The 22,897-nt window shown below is 39.8% G+C and overlaps 1 protein-coding gene across 1 annotated transcript in view; it reads left to right on the top strand.

Annotated features, from left to right (window-relative positions):
- Positions 1-22,897, top strand: part of CDH7 (cadherin 7) — a 121,843-nt gene that overhangs the window by 43,980 nt on the left and 54,966 nt on the right. The window contains exons 3-5 of the mRNA XM_049619704.1: positions 10,893-11,187; positions 14,921-15,040; positions 22,290-22,457. Coding sequence (XP_049475661.1) covers positions 10,893-11,187; positions 14,921-15,040; positions 22,290-22,457 — 583 coding nt within the window. The remainder of the gene's footprint in view (positions 1-10,892; positions 11,188-14,920; positions 15,041-22,289; positions 22,458-22,897) is intronic.

The following is a 22,897-nucleotide window of genomic DNA, read 5'->3' as shown; positions in this document are numbered from 1 at the left end:
AGCCTGGGGGGGAAAAATACGAGTATATCGGGTGTAGACTGAAAGAAACAAGGAGCGCTCTGTCCAGGGTTGTGTCTTTCATGTATGTGGCTGCCCCGCGGCTTCTTCAGCTGCTGCTGCTTCTGATCTGCAAGTGCACACCTCTCAACAGGTTACGGAAATGCGCTTCTCACTCTCCTGTGCATTGTAGGAGACTGTGTGGGACGCATGAGGACAGATGTCTGCAGGGAGCCCAGCCCCACCACTCACTAGTTACTGAGTTAGTCTCCTGGGGGCATGCTGCAGGTCAGGTCATGGGAAATGGCCTCGGAGACCCGGATTTGCCTTGAGGGTAGTTATTGGAGGGCGTTCTTGGAATTAACACTTGGAGGGGGGGGGGGGGGGGTTGGGCAATACAGTTGCAACCTACAACTTGGCTGACCTTTGGGGAGCAGTGGAGCTGGAAAGTTTCTTCACGGGGTTCCTGAAGTAGGAGAGAAGGAGGCGCGTTAAAGCCCCCCATCACTAGTGTGGATGTGGGATGCCCCCAAGACCGAAGGATTACCTCTGACAAGGTGGCTCTTTTTGCCAATTTTGCAACTTGTCAACTTTGTAAACGTCTCAAGAGTGGCGATTTTGGGGGCAAGACCTAGTTGAGAAAGGTCAGTCGGCGACACTTCCCGTGTTCACTGATTTGGGAAAGGAGTGGACTCAAGAGGCTGCCGTGACATCCCTTAAGAGGCCACCCCTGCCCCACTAACATCCCTTTGCATCGTGTAATCCATTCAGAGCACAGTTCCTAGGGAAACGTGTTACATCTCTTTTCTTGGAGGAATCTATAAGAAGGTTAGTAGGATGAGGTACAGCCTATGTTGTTGCAGCTGATTTTCAGGTTAACACTGACACCCTTTTCCCCTGCCCCAGTCTGGGGTCTTGCACTTCCCCTTACCATCAAAATGGGGCAAGGGAGTCTCAAGAGACAGCCGATGTCCAGAGGCGATGCTTGCTCTTTCCCATTGTGTGAGAGAAGCCCACCTCTTCCTGGTGAGCGAGGCCAGTTGCACCTACAGGGATGTTGTTCCCGTGGTAGTAGGAGTTCAGAGACAAGGAGAGAGCATGTTCTAGGAAGTGGAAGCCACACAGTCCTCAGGTGGGGCGGGAGAAGTGAAGGATCACATGGCCGGGTCCACTCGACCCCTTTATTCTCTGGTCCTGTCTATTCTCCCTGCCCCAGGAAGCTCTATGGCATTAGATGGGGGCATTTTTCTCCCGGAGAGAGAGAGTTTTCGTAAAGCAGGTGGTGATGGGCCAAGGACGCGAGGATTCCAGGACCTCCAGCACTTGAGGAAGTGTTTCTGCCCATAGGGTGAAAGTGGGGTGCGGGAGGGGTGCCACACCACAGATGCCTAGACGGATAACCTCTGAGGTCTAATTGAGATCATAAGTATTTTCTTTCTACTATTACTTTCTTTGTTTGCTTTATATTTCCAGCCTTTTAATAATAAACACATGGTAGTTGAAACTATTAACTTTTCTGAGCCGACATGAACTATTTCTTTAGGAAAAATATAGTTACCACCAGAGGCTCCATGGATGCCATTACTTACAGTTCTTGCCCCACCTTGAGTGTTCCCCTTGCCTTTCTGACTCCAACCAATGGAAACGTGTAAAATATAAGCAGGACATTTTATTATTCTTAGTTTATCTTTCTGGCCCCAGAGGGATGCATGCCGGAAACCTAAGACAATTTCTGCATCTTGAAAAGAAGTCTCACAGGGTATTGGATGAGGACATAAGTATATACTGTGTACTTTTCCCTTGTAAATGCATAATTAAATCAAGACAGAAAATTTTATTCAGTCATCTTATATAGAATAAGTTATACATACAAACTAATTGAAAGTACTGAACTATTTTAAGCCATGACATTATTGGTCTAAAGAGGCAGCTATGTGAGTGGTGATATTTATTAGACCAAAGGTTTTCTATCTGGGATGCTGGTTGAAAATCCATATTTTCAACATGCTGGTTGAAAATCCATATTTTCAGTGGTTTCAACTCAAAGACATTCTGATTCCGTAGATTAATACAGAGCCCAGAAATTGGCATTTTAAACCAACATCTCAGGTAATGCCGATGCAGGCAGGAAAGCTACATAATGAACTTCAATAAATAATAACTTCAGCATCCAGACAGTAGGTTAAGATCAGTGAACATTCTGTAGCCTTTTAAAAACAGTTATTTAACCAGATGTTTACAGGATATTGGTTGTAATATATTTACCCTATAAAAGACTCTTTCCGCGTATCACATGCCAAAACTATCCTCTATTATAAATTAATGGATCCTGTGTATTACTGTGTGACTATTCCTAAAAAGAAATTTATTCCATCATGAGTCAAGTGCCTTTCTGGAAATCAAGCTCTGCCCTTCATCGTCAGACTATTTCTTAGTAGTCGTCAGCTTGTCTCAACTTAAATATCATTTCTTTAAAGAACACTTCCCTGAACCTCTGAACTCCGTTTGATTTTCCTGCCACATGATTTCTTGGCATTCTGTGGGTGCTTTTTCAATGCAGAAATGCGATTGTTTGTTCGACCTGGTCCCATGCCTGCTGCATTGACAGCCTTTCTCTCCGTGAGCTCATGAAAACAGGCCACTGTTGGCTCTACACTCTAGGCTCCCCTGGGCCATCTTGTCTTCATTCAGACACACGCACACACCTGGCCCATAGGAGATACCCGGGACTCATTTGTAATACATGTTTAATATAGGTGGAGTTTCTAGAGGAAGACAGAAACAGACTGGATTCAGTCTCTGTTTCTCCAGGACAATTCAGCTTAGGCACGAGGACCATGTCGATTGTATCCCTTTAGTTCGTGCGTAACAGCTGAAATGCTACTTCTCACGCCGTACGCGGTGCTTTTAATAACAGCTAAAGGGATACTTGTGACTTTATAAAGATGCCAGAAAAGAGTCACTAGACGAACATTAAATACTCAGAATATTTGAAAACAAGTGTACCAAGTAGATATCACAAATTACAAGTAGTGTACATTCTTACTGTGGGTGTAAAGTTTAACCATTGGCTCTTCTTACTAAGGTCTTACTAATAAGTGTATGTTGAATGACTACTTACTGGCTGTTCTCTTCTTGGACTAGCTCCTTTCCTCTGTTCACCCTCCTACACTCATTTTATCTCTGAAATTCTGTTTCTCTGGATCTTTCTCCACATACTGGCCTCCATCAGGTCACATTGGACCTATACTATGCTTGTGTCAGAGTTGATACGATAGTGTGGAGTATTCTCTTTTTAGATTACACGAGTGTCAAAGCTTTCTTCCCCAAATGGAGACTCCAGAATTATATTTCTATTAACTGTTATCGTTTCATACTTTTGAAGGCACAAGGCAATACCCCTCAGAGGACTTCAGGAAATACTTGGCAAACACGTGCCGTTGCCCGCCGCAGCTTGTACACGAATGCCTTCTCCAAGATGCCATGTGCAAAACATCTGTGCAAGTCTTCAGGCTGGCCTCCGGCAATTGCCCTGTCCCTCCCTGGGGGCTAGCATCCTCGGGTTTTGCTCATGTGAGGACAGGAAGAGAGTTCTGGACTGATGGTTTATTGCCTAGAAGCATTCAAAAGAGCTTTCACATAGGCGTTATCCACTGACCCGGTGCTTCTCAACTGATCCAGAGGGAAGGGCCAAGTTTTTGTTATTTGCAAGCTTAGTGTTTTTTGAAGAACACAGAACATGCTCTGTTGTAACCCCCTAATAATTTTGTAACTGTGTTAAAAATGAATTATTTAGATATAAAACTCAGCCCTCATTTTTCCGTTACTGTTGGGCTCAGCAGACATTAGATTGCTCTGTAAAACAACTCTGGGAATTGCTAAGCTCTTCTACTCATTTTCTGTACTTGCCTCGACTTGGACAGATGGCACCCAGTCCTTGGACCCCGTGTTGAGTAGCACTGCTTTAGCTTCCTGTGACATTTTCTGCTCAACCAGCCCCATTTAAAAAGCAAGATTGAAAATTATCCTCTTGAGCAAAAAGCTTAACGTTTCCAGGGGTTTGCTTTTTATCTGCTTCTGGTTGACTACTTGGAGTTTAGAACTCAGTGAGTAAAGTACTACGGGGGAGCCCCGAAGCAAAGAACATGATGTGCTCACAATTACCTTGGAAGAGGAGCCGTTTTGATCAGGAGGAGTTTTGATCAGTAACAATTTGACTCAAGGCAGATTTCCTAAGTTGTTTGAAAGTTCTGGATGTGGCCTGGAGACAGCAATCGGAGAGAGGATGAGATGAACGCTGTGGAGATCTCTTTAGGGAGGCGCATGTAGCTGTGTGGGATAGAAAACACTTTTCTGAGTTGGTATCGTTGGGTCCCTGATGAAAAAGATGCAGCCCTTAATGTGAAGTTCTCAGTAACCACGCCCTAGGCGTAAATGTAGAACCTTTGCAAAGAAAAGGAAGATTCCCTACCCCCCCCCCCCCCCCCCCCCCCCCCCCCCCCCCCCCCCCCCCCCCTGCCTCTGCCGCCTTAGGGGATGCAGCTAGTTCTATTGTACCCGTTCTGTGTGGATTTGCAGATAGGGAGAGAAAGTTACATTTTACAGAATACGCCCAAGTGCATTACTTCATTTTATCCCCATTTCAACGTGCAAGGCCAACTGGACCATTATGGATGCTGGTCTATAACAGATGAATAAACTGTGATTTGGGAGTGATCAAGGGATCACATAAGGGGCAGAGTGGAGATTCAGTGGCCATACTTCTGGCTCCTTGGCAATGGACACCTAACAGTTGTCCCTTTCAGCTACTAAGTAAGTGAACTAAGACCCTAGGAATGTTCATTGCCACTGAATTAGTGTAGACCTTTTCCAAGGGGGAAAAAAAAAATCTGAATAGGTCTTCCTTTTTACTTATAGTTGGCTAAAAAAAAAAAAAAAAAGATTTTTTTTGTGTGTGTGACAATTTTAACCTTCGCTAAGCACTTCCTGGATTGTATCCCTTTCCTCTATTACTCGATGTGCTGTAATTAATACCTTTACTTTATAAACCGTGCATCTTCATCAAAAGATGCTTCACAAGTAAATTGTGTTCCGTTACCCTGGACCACAATGATACGTATAAATTGGAAATACTTCAACCAGAAGGAAATGGCTCATACACTTGTTTTCCTCTATAATATTTCTTCAACAACCTGGTAATTACACGGTATCCAGTGGCATGTGGAAAATATCTATTAAAAAGCATAACGAGAAAAGAAAACTCACATGGAATATGTATATTCAAGAGGCTTTATTTCCACTGGTCATTGTTTAAATCTGTCCTCTATACTTACGACTTCAACCTTGAAAAGTTTAGTGAATCATGTGAGTCCTACCAATATGTAATGTATTTTTAAACTTAAAAAAAAATCTAGGAATCTATCATCAGTAAACCAATGCTGGGAAGTTCACCTTAGAAATCCTTTACTAATACTCAATATAAATCATCCATAGATTGCGATCAACTTGCTGCTCCTCCATCATTGCTCTATTTTTGTGTACAGGTGTAGTATGAACTTTTATATTGTTGTAATAATACATTTTGTGCTTATTCAAATGTTTATTACAAGGAACATTGAATATCAACTATAATTATTTCCATCCTCATCATACATAGGTCAGTGAGGGTCACAGAGACATTTGTTGACGTTAGTTTTATTTTTTAGTGTCAAAGCTTTCATGATAAACACGATCTCTTTTCCAAATAGTTTCATCTTCTGTCTAGATTTACAATTTTTTTTCATGTGAAAATTTTGTCTGTTACCTTACAAAGCATAATCCTGATACTAGAACCTCTCCAATAGTTCTACTTCTATATGTGTTCTACTCTAGCCTCTCCAATAGTTGTCACAATTGTTCAGTGAACTCCAAGTACAGGTGTTTTTTGCTTCCATTTTGCAAAGGAGGTGACTAAAAGGCAAGATCATTAGATCAAAAAACAAGCAGAATTTAAGCTGTTCATAGAGGAAAAGTTGACCAACATATTGATTTTTTTTCCCTTCGCCTTTGCTGAATTGAGATTTATGCACCATATTAAGACTCTTCTTTAAGCAGATAGGTTGACAGTTCTACAACCAGATAGTTCGTATCAGGCCCTCTTTGATTAAATAGATATAAGAAATTTGTCAAAACTGCAGGGCATTGATCTATTTTTAGTTTTGGTCTTTATAATCTTAAAAACTAAATAGTGTATATAAAGGTTAAGGACATTAAGATTCTTCCATCCAAAGGGATCCAAAGGTCTGTAAAACCCTCTACCAGCACGTGTGTGTGTGTGTGTGTGTGTCTGTGTGTGTGTGTGTGTGTGTGTGTGTGTGTGTATGTACTACTGTGTAAGACTTGGGAAACAGGAATAAGAAAGTGTCTGGCCCTACAGGGTTCTGTCTCCTGGAGAACACAAATGTGTAAATTTGCAAGTACAAAATAATGTGCCAAATGTTACCATGGGCATACAAGATGAGGTATCTGAGCTCAATCTAGGCAGTTAAGAGGATTAGGGAGAACAGTCCAGAGATACAGGATGTTTTTGTTTAGTTTTTCTTTTTGCCTAATGCTATTAAAACTTAAAAGGATAGAAATTGAGGAAAAACAAGCACTACTCTTTTACAAAGTGGATTATGAATTGACTCCATTTAATACAATGAACTGTTAATTGAGAATGTAGATTTGGTATTAAAAAAGAACCTGGCTCTTAAGGAGTTTATAAATCAAAGGTTGGATATGAGAACAACTAAACCAGATTTTCAATATAAAGCAGAATTAAATGCATTCTGCCACAGAAATGCAAACAGCAGGCCATGGGGAAAAGATAGGAAGATTTTTAAGACTTCAGTAAAGGGGATTTTGCATTAAGCTGAGTTGGAGGTCAGTTGATGGAGGTCAGTTGGAGGCAAGATGATGAAGGATTTGTGTTGAAAAGGATCGTGCTGCCTGCTCTGCATAGCTGGTGTGGTCCTCGTCCGACATGCCTGAAACATGGAGTGCCTTCTGAGATGTGATGCAAAAGAGAGACTAAAGAGATAGCATATGGCTACATGGAGCCCCATGCTTAGAGTTTGGGGTAAATCCCTAGACCATGGAGAGCCATTAAAAGTATTTGATGAGGGGTGTGATATAATTCAATATGGATTTTAGGGAGATAATTTCTGACACACAGAAAATGGAGAGTAACTGAAGAGTTTTGTAACTAGTGAAAGAGTTTAAGATTCCACATTAAGGTTATTGTTCTGAAGACTGAGAAGAAAGAGTTGCTCTATTGGAGGTAGTGGGTAGGTATTCTGTCAAGGGAATGATGGAACCATAATGGATTATTAAATCTATTACATTTTAGGGTGCATGTCGTGGGTGCTTTGATTTTCCGGCATGCATGACTTATAAAGGATCCAGTACGGTGTGATATGTTCTCACATTGTTACCATACACAGTGCTGACATAATGACATAGAGAAAACCCATAATGATTGTACCTCCTTCTCTACTGATTCTTTTGCCTTACCATGAGGTAGACCCAGCCAAGAGGTGTGTGCTCCTCACTGTGTTTATTTGGAAAAAAAAATATTAATGTAAACATCTACTTCAGAGTCACAACAAATATTTTTAAAGGGATTTAGGAATCCATGCACTAAAGGTGAGCTTTGTGTGGTGATTAATGAATCAAGGTGTTGTTGTTATTGTTTAGATGAATCACAAGATCATGTTTACAAGGGTATTTGCAAATGAAATAGACGTAACATTGTGAAGTTCTACTCTGCCCAAAATATGAGAACAAATATTTGTTTTTGAGCGTGGTTTTCATTTACTGTTAATTCCATTGCCATATGGTGGGACCATGGAATGCTTATCTATTTATTTTTCTGCACAGAGGTTTTTGCTATGGAGAATAGTGCTTCTTTAGTCTGTAATAGTCATTCACAAAGATCACGTGTACCTGTGTGTGTGTGTGTGTGTGTGTGTGTGCGCGCGCGCGCGTGCATGTGCGTTGCACACGGGCATGTTTTACCTAAGCATGCCATTAAGTCATTCTGCACTTGCAAGTTTTTCTTTGCTGGGGTTTTGTGTGGTTTCTTTGTTTTTGTTTGTTTTTTGTCTTTTTAGTAGAGGAGAATAGTAGTTTTTCCCTAATAGCGTGGGTTTCAGTCCACCTCTTAAGATTAGTATTAGCGCACAGTGTTTCACAGATTAAATGTCTGAATGCATCTGATAATCGGGTAGCCGTCTTAACATTTCAAAGTTGGTCACCCACTTGTAACTACAGATGCTTACACGAACCTTGCGAGGACACTCGAAGCAATTTTCTGCTTGTGAATTCTGGCAGTGATTACAAGCGTAGTGATGCTCCAGAGAGAGAGGGGTGTGTGTGTGTGTGTGTGTGTGTGTGTGTGTGTGTGTGTGTGATGGTGGTAATAATTGTGGGCGGGGCGGGGGTGTAGACATCTGATCCTCTAATGATTAGAGAAACCAGCGATAGGAATCATTTTTTCCTTTAAGTTCTTAATGCTGTCGGTTGACCATCAGCTCAGGATTTAATGTGTGTTATGTATTGAAAAGGAATGCGCCTTCTCTCCCTTACCACAGGAGCATCGTACCCCCATGCCCTGGAAACAGCAACTAGTTGACAGGAATCAGTTAAATGAATCGTAAGGGCTGGTTCTTCTATATATGGTAGTCCCTAATGAGACTTAGAGACATGGCAAGCCTTTGATTAAAGACACGACCTGTCTATCCCTTGAGGGTCTCTGTGGTCATTGGATCATCCTCTGTTGTTTCACACCAAGGTCAGTGGGAGCGTATAGACTCTTCTAATCCTTGGAGGCAGGGATGCGGTGAGGAGGGGATAAAAAAGTAGCCGGGAGAAGTGCGTGGAGCTGTGGGGGTCGCTGAGGTGTCAGCAGCTTAAAACCACCTGTTTTCAATCCATCATCAGCGCTTGTCTCGGGACTCCAGTTTTTTGGTCTGTGTTACTGAGGGTGGTGGAGCGTTTTGCTGTTCCACAATGCCAAGGAAGGAGCCTTCTGCCGAGTTACAGAGTGCGTTGACGGAAACCACCAGAAGCGCTCAACTTCTTTAAGACTTGGGGGTGATCAGGGTGGGGGTTGCATGCACCCCTCTTTCTCTGACTTGTCCTTTGGCTGCAGCTTTTGATATGCCCACCCCACGGGACAGCGGCTCCTCTCTGGATGCAGGGTCTTGTTGCCTAAAGTGGAGGTTGAGCCTTCCAGCAGCCCCCCTCCAAACCCCCTCCCCCGATGTCATGATCCTGGTCGCAGTATCACCATGTGACCTCAGGCGAGCCACTAAGCCTTTCTTGATCTCAGTGTCCTTATCCGTTACCAGGGAGAGTGAATCCATTCGATGTGAGCGTGAAATGAGTTCCCAGGTAGAGAACATTAAGAAGAGTGCTCGACCCCTAGGATGCGCTCCGTAATTCAAACTTTCAAACTACTGTGATTCCCAGCTTTCCTGAGAGAGAGAGAGAGAGAGAGAGAGAGAGAGAGAGAGAGAGATGGAATAGTAGCCCTGAGGATGACTTCAGAAAATTAAGCAATCCCCCGTATTTCAAGAATGCAGCCTTTCCATATGGTGGGTACACGTGCGGTACAGTGACCCGCCAGATAATTCCGCACTGAGCAGGGCTAAACTGTAACTTGGCGCCAGTAATTAATTTTTTTGTATGAGTGAGTCCCGATATAAATTACAGAAACTAAAAGGTGAATCAGCTATTTGCGTGTTCTGAAGCAGAGTATAAACACAGCTGTCACAATGTGGTAGATGGAAGAATCGCTTACAGAGACAGTGGTGCAAAAAAGCGATACCTTTGGCACCTACCGCGGCAGTAAGGAAACGTACCACGGGCACACTTCCCTAAGTAGTTTCCCGCATCTTACATTTTTGAAAGGGTGCAAACACAGTTCTGGGCGGCAGTGAGAAGCCTCGTTATTTGGTAAATTGGCTGTTTGCATTCATATTAATCGAAGTCCAGATGATAGCGGTTCTAGGGGATGAAAGATTGTGGAGATGACAGATTGGGTCCTGTGTGTTGCGGGTTATGAAGTTCAGGAAAATGTGTAATTATGTCTGAGTTTCCTAAGGTTCTTCTGTTCAACATAATGTTCTGACATACAGTGGGGACGGTTCCGGATATGAAATGCAAATTAGTAGGTGCTGGCCGTGCTGCTGATGCCGGGGTTAATCATGCAAATCTAATGCAGTTCTTGGTATTTCAAGAAAGGTTTGAGCTCAAGTCTCAGGCACATACTGATTTAACATTCCTACTTCAGAGAGCAGTGTAATTTTTTTTTTCGGCTTCACATTTTCAAATATAGAACAGGATTTGGAGGCGGATTTAGTGGCTGGACATCCATCCATACTTGTTAATCATGAAAGGGGGTGGGAGGGAAGGGAACCCTTAAAGAATGTGGGGATTTCTAAGCAGATTACATATTTTATTAGATCGAAATTTACAAGTGTTCTGTAGCAAGTCCCTTTGCTTGGAATAAGATCAAATCAACCGATTATACATGTTTACTGAATGCTCTGTTCAAAGAAGATGGCCAAAACTGGCAAGGACAGATCAAATAAAAATTAACACCACCACAAGTTCCTAACTTTGGGAATTCTAGGAAAAAAAAAACCTTTGGAAATGAGACTGTTTACAGGAAGAAATGAAATTGTCTTGCTCACAAGTGCAAGCTGACGCATTCTAATAGCCTTTCTGCTGTGCACAATAAGCATCAGCTTATCTTTCCAAGAACAATAAAATTTCATGTACTGCTGCCTGACATAAGAATTATTTTTACCTATCTCCATATCGCTGACGCTCTTGTAAGTTAATCTCATCTCACATGAATTTTTCACCAGCTTCACTCTGATGTTGATAAAGGAGATGGTTCCATCAAATACATCTTGTCAGGCGAAGGGGCAAGTTCCATTTTCATTATTGATGAGAACACGGGGGATATCCATGCCACCAAGAGGCTGGACCGAGAGGAGCAGGCCTACTATACGCTGCGAGCCCAGGCGCTGGACAGGCTCACCAACAAGCCCGTGGAGCCCGAGTCCGAGTTTGTCATCAAGATTCAGGACATCAATGACAACGAGCCCAAGTTCTTGGATGGCCCATACACTGCAGGAGTTCCTGAAATGTCGCCTGTGGGTAAGTCAAGGCATGCTGGTCTTCAGTGTCTGGTCTTAGGGAGTTTGTATTAAAATCATACCATTGGGCGGCTCAGTCGGGTAAGCGCCTGACTTCGACTCAGGTCACGATCTCACAGTTCATGAGTTCGAGCCCCATGTTGGGCTCTTTGCTGACAGCTCTGAGCCTGGAGCGTGCTTCGGATTCTGTGTCTCCCTCTCTCTCTGCCCCTCCCCTGCTCATGCTCTGTGTCTCTATGAAAAATAGATAAGCATGAAAAAAATGAAAGAAAAATCAAATCATTGTAGGTACTGAAAAAAAAATCACATTAGTATTGGTATAGCAGTTGCCAGGGAGGGTGAGGGGGAAGACTGAGATGTGTTAATAGCCAGTGCCTACATCTAATTATTCAAGTCATTATTTTATTTGGAAAATTAGGCAAGTTTTTCGTTTCACACAGAGATCTCAAAATCTTCAGTAAATTATTCAAGCCTTGCCTTTTCCTTTCAAATGTAATATTTAACTTTAAAAAAGATTAAAATTACACCTAACAAGTTAAAAAAGAATATGCTTCCAGACTTTGCCCTGCGATAATCTCTTCTTTCTCCTGATTAATATTAATGATTCACTCTTCTGAGAATGCTTCTGTGGCCGAGGTATCAGGCAGGCCATCTAACGTTTAGGTCAGCTGGTCTACTTGCTTGTAGAGTATGCTTGAACTCAAAAATGCCCCTCCATATGCCACCACTAATTTTTTTTGTAATTTCTCCAGAAACTTAAATGTATGAAAATTTATGCTGAATTGATCATAATGGTAAAGCGATACTCCGTTTGAGATATATAAGAGAGTCATGAAGTCTATTCTATTCGAAGGCCTTTTCACATTGCCCCATTACTGGAAACGTAGAAAGTAAAGTACTATTGGTATGTACTTTACTTACATCAGATGATATAATTTCAGTTTTAAACTATTTATTCAGATACCTTTGGAATATTTTTTTAGCCGGTATGTAATTTTAGATGATCTCGTAAAACAATAAAAAAAAAAAAAAAAAAAAAAAAGATGGGAGCTTAAATAGACCAGTTGAGTTAGGTATTTATTTCCTGTCATTTTCAGTTTTGAAACAAGACATGCATTTAAAGTAGTAATTGGCCTTGTATTTTAACATGTAAAAATTTTACCCATTGTGATTTGTTTTATTAAATAAAGGCCACTTTATTCATTCCAGCGTCAGTCAACATGTCTACCATGGTAGTGGAAAAGATGTGTATTATGTGTGCCCTTGAGGAGAATCACAATTTAGTGCCCCTAAATTTCTGTGTCTAGCAGATGGAAAGGGAAAATTATTTGGGGCACCATTGCTCTAGCTGCTAAAGAAATAGAAACTGAAAATGAGCCAGAGGAATACCATGTTCATGGTCAGGAAATATTCTGAACTACAACGGCAGGATCTCACCATAGTCAGCTTGCATGGAGGAACTTCTTTAACCAAACAGGCATGTTGATACTTTCTCAGTACTGCCCACGTCTTCGGAGTCCTTCTTGCCGTTGCTTGACCGCACAAACAACTAGGACAACAGCAGCCACAACAAGATTTTGGAGGTTTTAGAGAAAAGAGAAGGCGCATTGTCCTCTCCAAAGCACTAATGTTTGGAAAAACAGGAAGCTTTGAGGCGTGTTTAAGCAGTTCGGTTCAACTCTATAATTTTCACGTTGACATGTTGGGCTTTCTTTGTTGGCTTGCTAAGGTTTTCCTTTGCTACATAGACTGTAGCCACGCAAACTGGAGTAATGTGAACTTTTTTCTTTTAGAGGCTAAATAATGCACTGTAGTTTTGATTTCAGTGGTACCACTCTTATATCAGACAGCATGATTATTGTGCGCACATGCAAGTTATTTTAGCTCTTTGACTCCAACAGGTTCAGGGCCTTTTAGGAAATGATTTTTAGTGTCTTCTGGATTTAATTGACATTAATTGGGACCACTAAAATAATATCAGAATTTAAACTAAGAACAGTAGATAGCTACATTAAATATGTTATGTGGATCCATAGTGAGCTGTAGTTTATCAAAGTGTTTAATTCTAACCAAATACTTGTATATATACAGCACAAGCATTCATTGTTTAATATTCATGGGTGTGGTTTTCAATGGATGCTAATTTTAGATTGAAAACCTGCTAATAAGTCCTTAGGATAGTTCATCTTCTCCAGAAGAGCATAGATAAGCATGGACAATTAAAATCATTTAAAAGTATGTGTGCATGTGTGTTGGGTGTGCGTACATATGAGTCTATATATAAAGTAAGTTTCTTAGTGAACATTTTAGAAAAAAAAAGTCATATACAACCAAATTTACCAAAATGGTTTTATTTTGTTTAGGCTCTTTCCCTTTCAAAAGAATTAGAAAATCAATACTTAGGCATATTACCAGAGTAAATATTGCTGTAAAGCTGGTACAGTGTAGAGAAAATAGAGAATATCAAGGTCATTGGTTCTAACATTTTAAAATGATCTCAATTTAATTCTTAATATTTTTAAATACACATCATTCACTATTTGGTCCTGCCAGGCATCCGCACGGCACAATCAACTAAGTCTGTCAAATTAAAAAAAAAAAATCAGAATTTAAACAACAGTGCCATATACATAGCTTTGTAATATGCACCTGTTTTTTTTTTTTAAAGGAAATGGGATTGTTCATGAAAATCATAGTGTTGAAAAGACGATAGATTTGTAACAAAATGGACACCAATGACTTTTTTAAAGGGCTTAGAGAGGGAAATCTATTTAGAAATATATCAAGATGAAATTTTAGATTAAAAAATATTTTCAAAACATTTGAAACAAACTTAGAAGAATACATAAAGAGATTTGCCCCATTGTCATCAATAGGACAGAAATGATAAAACAGCATGTGCTTAAATATATAAACTAAGTAAATGTGAGTGACGTTTTTAAGACTATACTCCAAATGGAAATAAAAAGAACAGATCGCAGTAAGTGCTTTCCATATGGAGTAAGTGAATATATAGTAAAATGAGGAAGCCGCAAAGCATTCTATCACACACACACACACACACACACACACACACACACACACACAACCCTGCTGATGCAATTTTTAAAGTTGCTGTGCTACGAATTTTCTTCTTGGGGCGTGTGGTTTGCATTTGATTTTATGCTTTTGTTTTTAAATCAATTCATGGAAACAATGAAAACTAAAGCTGAAGAGATGCCACCTAATATCCAGTTAAGTGTATCCATCAGAAATTGTTTATTCAGTGAGTGAAGTCTCCTTTTCTGCCTGGCTCTCCTCGGCTCTAACAGTGAGACCGCCTCAGCGACTTGGGTGTCAAGATGCTGTTACTTGTCACACTGCCTTCTGGATGGTAACTGAGACTTGGAGAGATTGCTTTTGATAAAAACTTGTTACCTGCCCCTGATGGATGAGAGGCCGAAAATTTGAGTCCCATCCAGTTCTGAGTATACTTGTAATGTGCATCATCAATCTTACTTTTTTGCTAACATATTTTTGTACCCCTTAAATATTTCTGAGGGCTTCATTAGCATTTATCATCGTTTTGGGTGTGTCATCTACAAACCACATGTCCATTTTTCATTTGGCTTGAAGTAAGAAAAAAAAAAGAATTCAAAACAAATCTAATGGAGAATCTTCAGCAGTGTGTGGGTTCTTCTGTGTTGTGGCATTTGGAAATTTTTAATTCATTGGTTTTTTGGATTGGCATGTAGGGACCTCAGTGGTACAAGTGACAGCAACGGATGCTGATGATCCTACATATGGCAACAGTGCCCGAGTGGTCTACAGCATTCTGCAAGGACAGCCATACTTCTCAGTGGAACCAAAGACAGGTAAAAAGTGAAATGTGCCTCTTCGTGTAATGTCATCATTTATCTGTTGGCATAGAATTAATATTAGTGATTTTTTAAAAAAACCCTTTTATTTATTTTTTATGTTGATTTATTTTTGAGAGGTGGGGGGGGGCGGGGAGGGACAGAGAGAGAGAGGGAGACACAGAATCCGAAGCAGGCTCCAGGGTCCGAAGTGTCAGCACAGGGTCGGATGTGGGGCTCAAATTCACAAACTGTGAGATCATGACCCGAACCGAAGTCGGATGCTTAACCAACTGAGCCACCTGGGTGCCCCATTAGTTGTTTTTATGCCATATACTTGGTACTGATAACGGACACTACGTTATTACTGGGCTTTTCTCAGTGGGTGTCCTGTGGTAAGAAACAGCCGATGATTTATAGTGGCATTAACATCTTTTAAGAATATTTTATTACATTCATCAGAATTTCTAGCAGAATTAAACAGAGTATTATATATTTAAAAAGTATTGTAGTTGCTGTCTCCTGACAAGAGAAGAAAATCTTGATTATTTATGTCACGTGTTATTTTTGTCTTGCCTCCTCTAACTCATTCACAAAGGAATCGCAGGCAGTTAAATTTAAATCTCAAGCAAAAATCTCCCTGCCAGGTAGTGGAGTAGGTAGGTTCTGTTTATCTGTCTGGAGTCTGGTTTACTCAGGGAAATTAGTTTATGTTTTTATTTTTTATTTTTGTCAATATATGGAATTTATTGTCAAATTGGTTTCCATACAACACCCAGTGCTCATCCCAAAAGGTGCCCTCCTCAATACCCATCACCCACCCTCCCCTCCCCCCCACCCCCATCAACCCTCAGTTTGTTCTCAGTTTTTAAGAGTCTCTTATGCTTTGGCTCTCTCCCACTCTAACCTCTCTCTCTTTTTTTTTTTTTTTTCCCTTCCCCTCCCCCATGGGTTCCTAAGTTTTTCAGGATCCACATAAGAGTGAAAACATATGGTATCTGTCTTTCTCTGTATGGCTTATCAGGGAAATTAGTTTAAATGTAGCAATTTGGATGATGAGCTGCCCAATCAAAAATTAAGTTGATTCTTTTTTTTTTTTTAATTTTAGAAGAGAAACGTATTTTTATGAGTTGCGAGCCTGATTGTGTGGAATATGTGGTTGGTTGGCTAGGTGTTCTGTTTTGCTCTGGAGCTGGAATAATTTACATTAAGTAAGACCATAATTTGGAGCGCTGTTATCTTGGATAGAAAATAATGGTTTATCTGTTCTGCTTTTCTGGCTCTGGGTGTTGGTGGGGGGGGGTGTGGAGATGGGTGGTTTGAGCCGATGATTTTCCTCACCACCATGAAATCCAGAATTTCTCCATGTTGTAACTGTTTTGTCTTCATCATGAAGAAAATTATTTTTCAAACAGCCAAGCTTATGATTAGGAATATTGGAGAGTACCTGTGACCTTCGATGCTGATTTGAATGCTACTCATACTGTGTTCCATATTTGTAAATGGTGATATTGATTCATTTTCAAATCACTGTGGAGGATCCATAGTGTAAGTGTCTTCTGAGAATGACAGGGGTAAGATGCAGGAACAGAAAAATAAAATTCGATCCTAGCTCACCATTAGGATTTTTACAGAGACCACGTTGCGTCTTTCATACCAATATGGTGGTAGAGTGTGGAAGCCACCTGGACAGTCTAACAGAGAAGAAACAGTTCCGATTAAGCGAGTATTGATGGAGAAGTAAACAAAAGTATTCGATTGGTGATATGAATCCTGTGACTATGGAATATGTGCTTGGGGTGGATTTAACGATAGATCTGAGAAGCCTAAATTCACACACCCACCCATTCCCTTATATATCTACTCTTTACAGCCTACAAAGACATTGACAAGTTTCTGACAATTTGCTCACAAATTATACACTTCTGCATTATATAACCTGTCCAAAAATAGCAGGCACTAATCCCTAGGGTTCAATATTTTGCGGGAACTCTTGATTGGCCGGTGATTTTAGGTTTGTGGTAAGATAACAGTTTTTTTTTCTGAAGTCCAGTGGGAGTAAGGCCTCTGATTAAGTGGACAATAGTCTGTGTCGTGGGATCACATGATTAGTACTTCAAATTAATTTTAATTTCAGAATCTCAAGGATCGTGTAGAGTAGGAGATGAATTTAGTTTAATTTTGTTTAGACTTTTTCATACTGTAATTATGGTAATCATTGGGACTTCTCTTTCTAGAGTCATTAGTGCAGAGAGATTCTGGGAATTTTTATCCTCTGCTAATTTCTCATATGGATAGTGTATTATTTGCACAAATGTATTTTTTTTGACAGAAATGGAAAGTTTTCAATCCTTAAGGGCATGGAGATCTGTAAATGAAGTTTGACTTAGTCTTCATATTCGGTGTCAGTCTGATTTGTGTCTATGTGAGAAATAATGTGATTTTTCTAAACCTTTAAATGGAAGAGTTTTTGAGAAGAAAGTAAAATGTTTGATAGGAAAAACACTGAAAATATGCTAACTCCAGTATTTGTGAAAATAAGGCACAGAGCATCACTATTAGGTACATTTCCATAAGTTTAACTTCGGTTTTCTCTTTTCCAATATTGACAATACCCACTACCGTTTGTTAACCACACATCATGAACCTAGCATGGCTAAAACCTCCAATCACATATTTCACCTGTCGCACTACTCACAACCCATGTGACCAGAGGGTAGCTGTATTTTCTACCTTCATTTCTCCATCCATAAAACAAGAACGCAAGTAGCTGCAAAAGCCAATGTTAACAATTTGCTCTAACAAGCAAAAGGAATGGCGCTAAGAGGAGGATAAGGCAGCATTAAAAGGACTGTAGAGATGCCCATCCCCTGTCTCCATGATGGCGACAAACTTCTAAGAAGCTTGTGGTCATTCTAAGGTGTTCATCTACTCTGTCACCTGCAAGCAAATAGATCCCGTGTTTCTGCCTATTTGATATGGGGCAGGACTGGCTACATAATTTGCAGTTCAAAATGGAAATGCAGGCGCCGTCTTCTAAAATTAATAGGATTTCAAGATGTTACCAGCAGAGCAAGAAACCAAGCATGGGACCTGTGTGGCTGCAAAGGGCACGTGGCCAACGAGGCTGGCCCTGAAAAGTGGATTGAATGGGCAACGCCACTTGTCATTTACGAGTTTCTTCTTAAACGTGAGAGGTGTGACTGCGCATGCCTACTGGTTAAGTCGTAATTTTACGCAGGTAATTTAGTCATAATGAAGCCTGCCTCCCAAGTATGGCCTTCGACTGCGTTCCATTCTGTGGTGTGGCTCAAGGTGTGGAGGGCCCTCACTCCCATCAGGGCTTGCTGAGGACATCCTCTCACAGGTTGGAAGAGTCCATTCCTCAGCAACTCTTCATTTGAAGTTTACTGCTTCAGAAGCTTCCATGTTTACTATCATTGGCTCTTCTCTGGCTTTTTTGGTTCTGTTTCACATGCTTCGCTTATCGATAGACCAACCTAATATAAACAAGGCCTAGAGGCACAATTTAGGAAAGAGTGTAAACTAATAGGAAGAGATTCAGCAGGTACATCTAATGCGTCCCAGATCCGCACCGCATGAAGCCCCGCAGCCCCGGGTCACCTGGGTCACGTGGTTGCCGAATCAACTGAGACCAGCCCAAGGCCTGAGTGTGCAGACGCCCGTGGCCTCAATGATTGTTTGGTTCTCTAAACTGGGGTCAATTTCAAAACCGGCTCTTATCTGTTACATTTAAGACCTATATAAATTCTTTAGAAGATTTCATGGTAAAAGAATATGCTTTAAAAAAAACCAAAAATCATCAGTGGCTGGTAGGCAGAGAATCATCTGAAAATTTATTCCCAGACTCAAAAGCCAGAGAGATGTTCAGCAGTAATGAGGATAAATTTATGTTTCCTATGCCCAGTACTTTTTGTGACCATGGATTATAAACAAATGAAAAGTTCTGGGTGATTGGGTCAGACGATACATCTATAGAAAACTGATTATTTCAGGAAGCTTAACATCTGAGCTCATCTCTCTTTTGAAGAGCTACAGGATATATTCTCATCATAAGGGGGTTAAAATGACTGATTATTGAAATTAAATAATATCGTCTTCCATGAAAATCTCACGGAGCTATAGGGATCTGTTTAGAAAAGACTAGCCTTTACGACTTCAGAGTTACAGAGTGAACAATTTGCCATATGTGTGTGTCCCTAATATATAGCAAAGTGCAAATCAAATCCAATGTATGAGAATTCTTTTCCAAATATAGACACTTTTACTTAAAAGTAAAAAGCCAGCAAAAGTCATCGAACTGGAAATATATTTTGAATGTCCGGATTTAAATTCATTTCTCTCCCAATTATCCCAGTCTTGTCAAAAATATGCTTAATATTTGAGGTATTTGGAAATTACCTTTACTACCTGGATTACTCTGCAAACGTTGTGATGATTTCTGCTTTAGAAAAGTGCTATTTATAGGATTACATGTAAAGAAACAATTAAAGGTGTGAAAAATCAGTGAGTAACTTTGAATACCAGACTTTCTTTTTTTTTTCAACATTTTTTTATATTTATTTTTGGGACAGAGAGAGACAGAGCATGAACGGGGGAGGGGCAGAGAGAGAGGGAGACACAGAATCGGAAACAGGCTCCAGGCTCCGAGCCATCAGCCCAGAGCCTGACGCGGGGCTCGAACTCACGGACTGCGAGATCGTGACCTGGCTGAAGTCGGACGCTTAACCGACTGCGCCACCCAGGCACCCCCAGACTTTCTTAATAGTGCTATATTTCCTTACAAACATAATGCCACCAAGCAAAACCATGAAAGGATACAGTGTTCTCCTTATTGAGTAGTTGAGATATTAAGGGCTCTCTCCACAGCATAATAAAGGTTCGAGGACGAAAGTTCACTTATACCTATTGATATTAGAAGGAAAAATAAGAGATGCATAGAAATTAAAAAAAAAAGAATGGGAAATGATTCTAAACATAACTCATTAATATTTTGTCATCTAATGATACACACTTAATACTCCAGTATTCAAGATGGCCAATCCTCAATTTATTTAGAAGAAAAAAAAAAAAGGTTAGAAATAAAGGATGATTAACATGAGAAACATAAGAAAGGAAAACAAAATGAAGAGGTTTAAGTCCCAGAACGCTTAGACAAAGATTATTTATGCTCATTATTACTGAGATCAGTGCTCACTGTTTTATGAATTGGGGTTCACAGAAGTATTGAAGAACAAATATATAATATTCATAGAACTGTGATGACACCAAGAAAAATATGTATTAGACACTTACCAACTGAACCAAATGACTGTTTCCTTCGATTTTCATGTCTCTTGGATATGTCATATATTAAACGCAAGCGGTATGTAGAGAGCCAAAGACTTCAGTGAAGGAGTTACTTAAAGAGACCTTGTATTGCTGTGTTTGTAGCAAAGGGGCCCAATAAGAGAAAGTGGTTAACGTTTAAAAACAAAATAAAACTGCCCAACTCAAAGAAGTGTAATCTAAGCACTTAAAATATGGATGTGCTGTTGATGTGTGTATGTGTGTGGGGGGTGTGTATTTGCTATCTAGTGCTCAGACTAAACAAAAGTATGGTTACTTAAGATAGTTTGAGTGCTGTTTAACTTGGAATCTTGGAACTGATAACAAATTGCTCAACTTTTAACTATATATTGAAAAGTTTTTCTCGTCTGTTTCCCATGCCTAGAACAGTTACCATACTGTAGAATATCGTAAAGTATAGGGCAGGCCTAGTTTAGTGTCACCTAGGCTTATACTTCGTGCTAAAATATAACACAAACTGTATATGAGATGTAACGCGTATTATATATAAAATGTAACACGGCATTATTACATGTGTACGTTGAATTAGCAGCCTTTAAACTATTTAAATTGGCAGCCCTGAAAAAGTTATAAATTTGGAGAATATAACTTTTTGTGCTAACCATGAGGAAAGAAAGAACCTCCGTCCCGATTTAAAGAGCTGTTTTCAGTTATTTTATTTCCAAAGAACCGTCCTCCATCAAGCAACTTGGTATGAGAAGTGCAGAGTACTAGAGTTTCTCTTTGTCAGGTCGGAATCAGTGAGGATTTAAATTCTGACTTCCCCCTAAAAGGTAGATTCTGTTTAATAAAATACATTAGACATCTTTCAAGCTATGGTCCTACGTGGATTAGTAAGACAGTCTGTGGGAAAAGATGAAGCTGCAAGACATCTTAAAGATGACCTCATATTGTGAGTTTCAAGGTCTATATAGATCATTTTTAAATAGGTTTTTTGTTGATATCACCTTTGAGTACATGTACTAAGTATGTTAGGTATATAACACACATATAATTTGTATATTTACATATACATGATTAAACTAAATTCCACCCCATAATTAAGTATTATTGCCTAACATACCTATGCAATAATTAAATAGTTATTAATATAAAACAACCCGTTCAGTGCAACAATGATTATTCTGTCAAGTTTCTCCATTGAGTACCATGAAACCCTGGAATCAATTTCTCATACATCTGAAGCCTTAAGGGTGATCAATATTCAATGCAACTGATTAGAAGCAAATAACAAAACACATGAATGTTTTCAGTGTTGCTGATTTATATTAACATAGTTGTTCTCATCTTTAGTGCTTTGTCAGATCTTTCAGTATAGCATAAGATCATCCTGCATCATAACCACATCCACAAACATAGCCATAGGTTGAAATGGTGTTTTTGTTAATAAATGTAAATCATTCTCATTTTTTGCTTTGTAGACTATTTCAGTTGTTTTGCTCAAAGAGAGGTGGTAGGAACCATAGCTGAAAGGTTTTTGGTGATTTCATGTCACCTGTGATTGAAGTTGTTGGACAGCGTGAAAGAGAAGAAAAGGAGAGTTTCGTGACCATGTACCTATATGGGTAACTGCCCATCATTGTAGATGAGGACTTCATGTTATTTATTTATAAGTTGGTATTTCCCAAACCATATTTTCATAAAATCTAAACATCATCTCTCTCTCTCTCCAGTATCTAGAAGCCCTGCTTGTCCATGTTATAGCATTCTCTATGTTTTGTAATATTGTATATAATTATTATACCCCCTGGTCTTTAATATGCGTTAAGATTATTTAAAATAAGCAAAACAACAAAAGGCAACAACTCAAGAGCGACTTGCTACCTCTGTCAGTGTTCTTCGCCAGTATAAATGCAATGATTCATGATGCGTTTTACTGGGATTTGAAATTTTACAGGAGTCATCAAGACCGCCCTTCCAAACATGGATAGAGAGGCTAAAGACCAGTATTTGCTTGTTATTCAGGCAAAGGATATGGTTGGTCAAAATGGAGGACTCTCAGGAACTACGTCAGTCACCGTGACCCTAACTGATGTCAACGATAACCCACCTCGCTTTCCTCGAAGTAAGCTGGTTTGTTAAATGTTCCAAGTCCCCTAATTTTCCTTGCCGGTCTATACAAATGTCTCTCAAAGGGAATTTTTCCAAATGCTTTTCAAACAAGTATCTTATTACAGGGGTGTGGTTTTAATTCAGAAGTGTGGAAATCCTACCTTTGTATTACTTCTGTCTTCAATATATTATGGTTTTTCTTTGGTTCACGTTTTTAATACCAGACAGTTACTAAGTTTGTTTATAGATTCATCTGTTCATTCTAAGATCTTCTTTGCACACATTCTGTAATTATGAGATTGTTGCCAATTAGTAACATTCAAATACATACATTCTGTACACCGACAGTATTGATTTATTTTTAAAGAGAAACATAGAAGAACATGCAGCATTTTCATTTTTTACTCTACACTTTTTTTTTTTTTTTTTTTTTTTTTTTTTTTTTTTTTTTTT

This window comes from Panthera uncia (genome assembly GCF_023721935.1).
Source record: "Panthera uncia isolate 11264 chromosome D3 unlocalized genomic scaffold, Puncia_PCG_1.0 HiC_scaffold_8, whole genome shotgun sequence".
In the NCBI taxonomy this organism is placed as follows: domain Eukaryota; kingdom Metazoa; phylum Chordata; class Mammalia; order Carnivora; family Felidae; genus Panthera; species Panthera uncia.
This window is presented reverse-complemented; position numbering and strand designations above follow the sequence as displayed.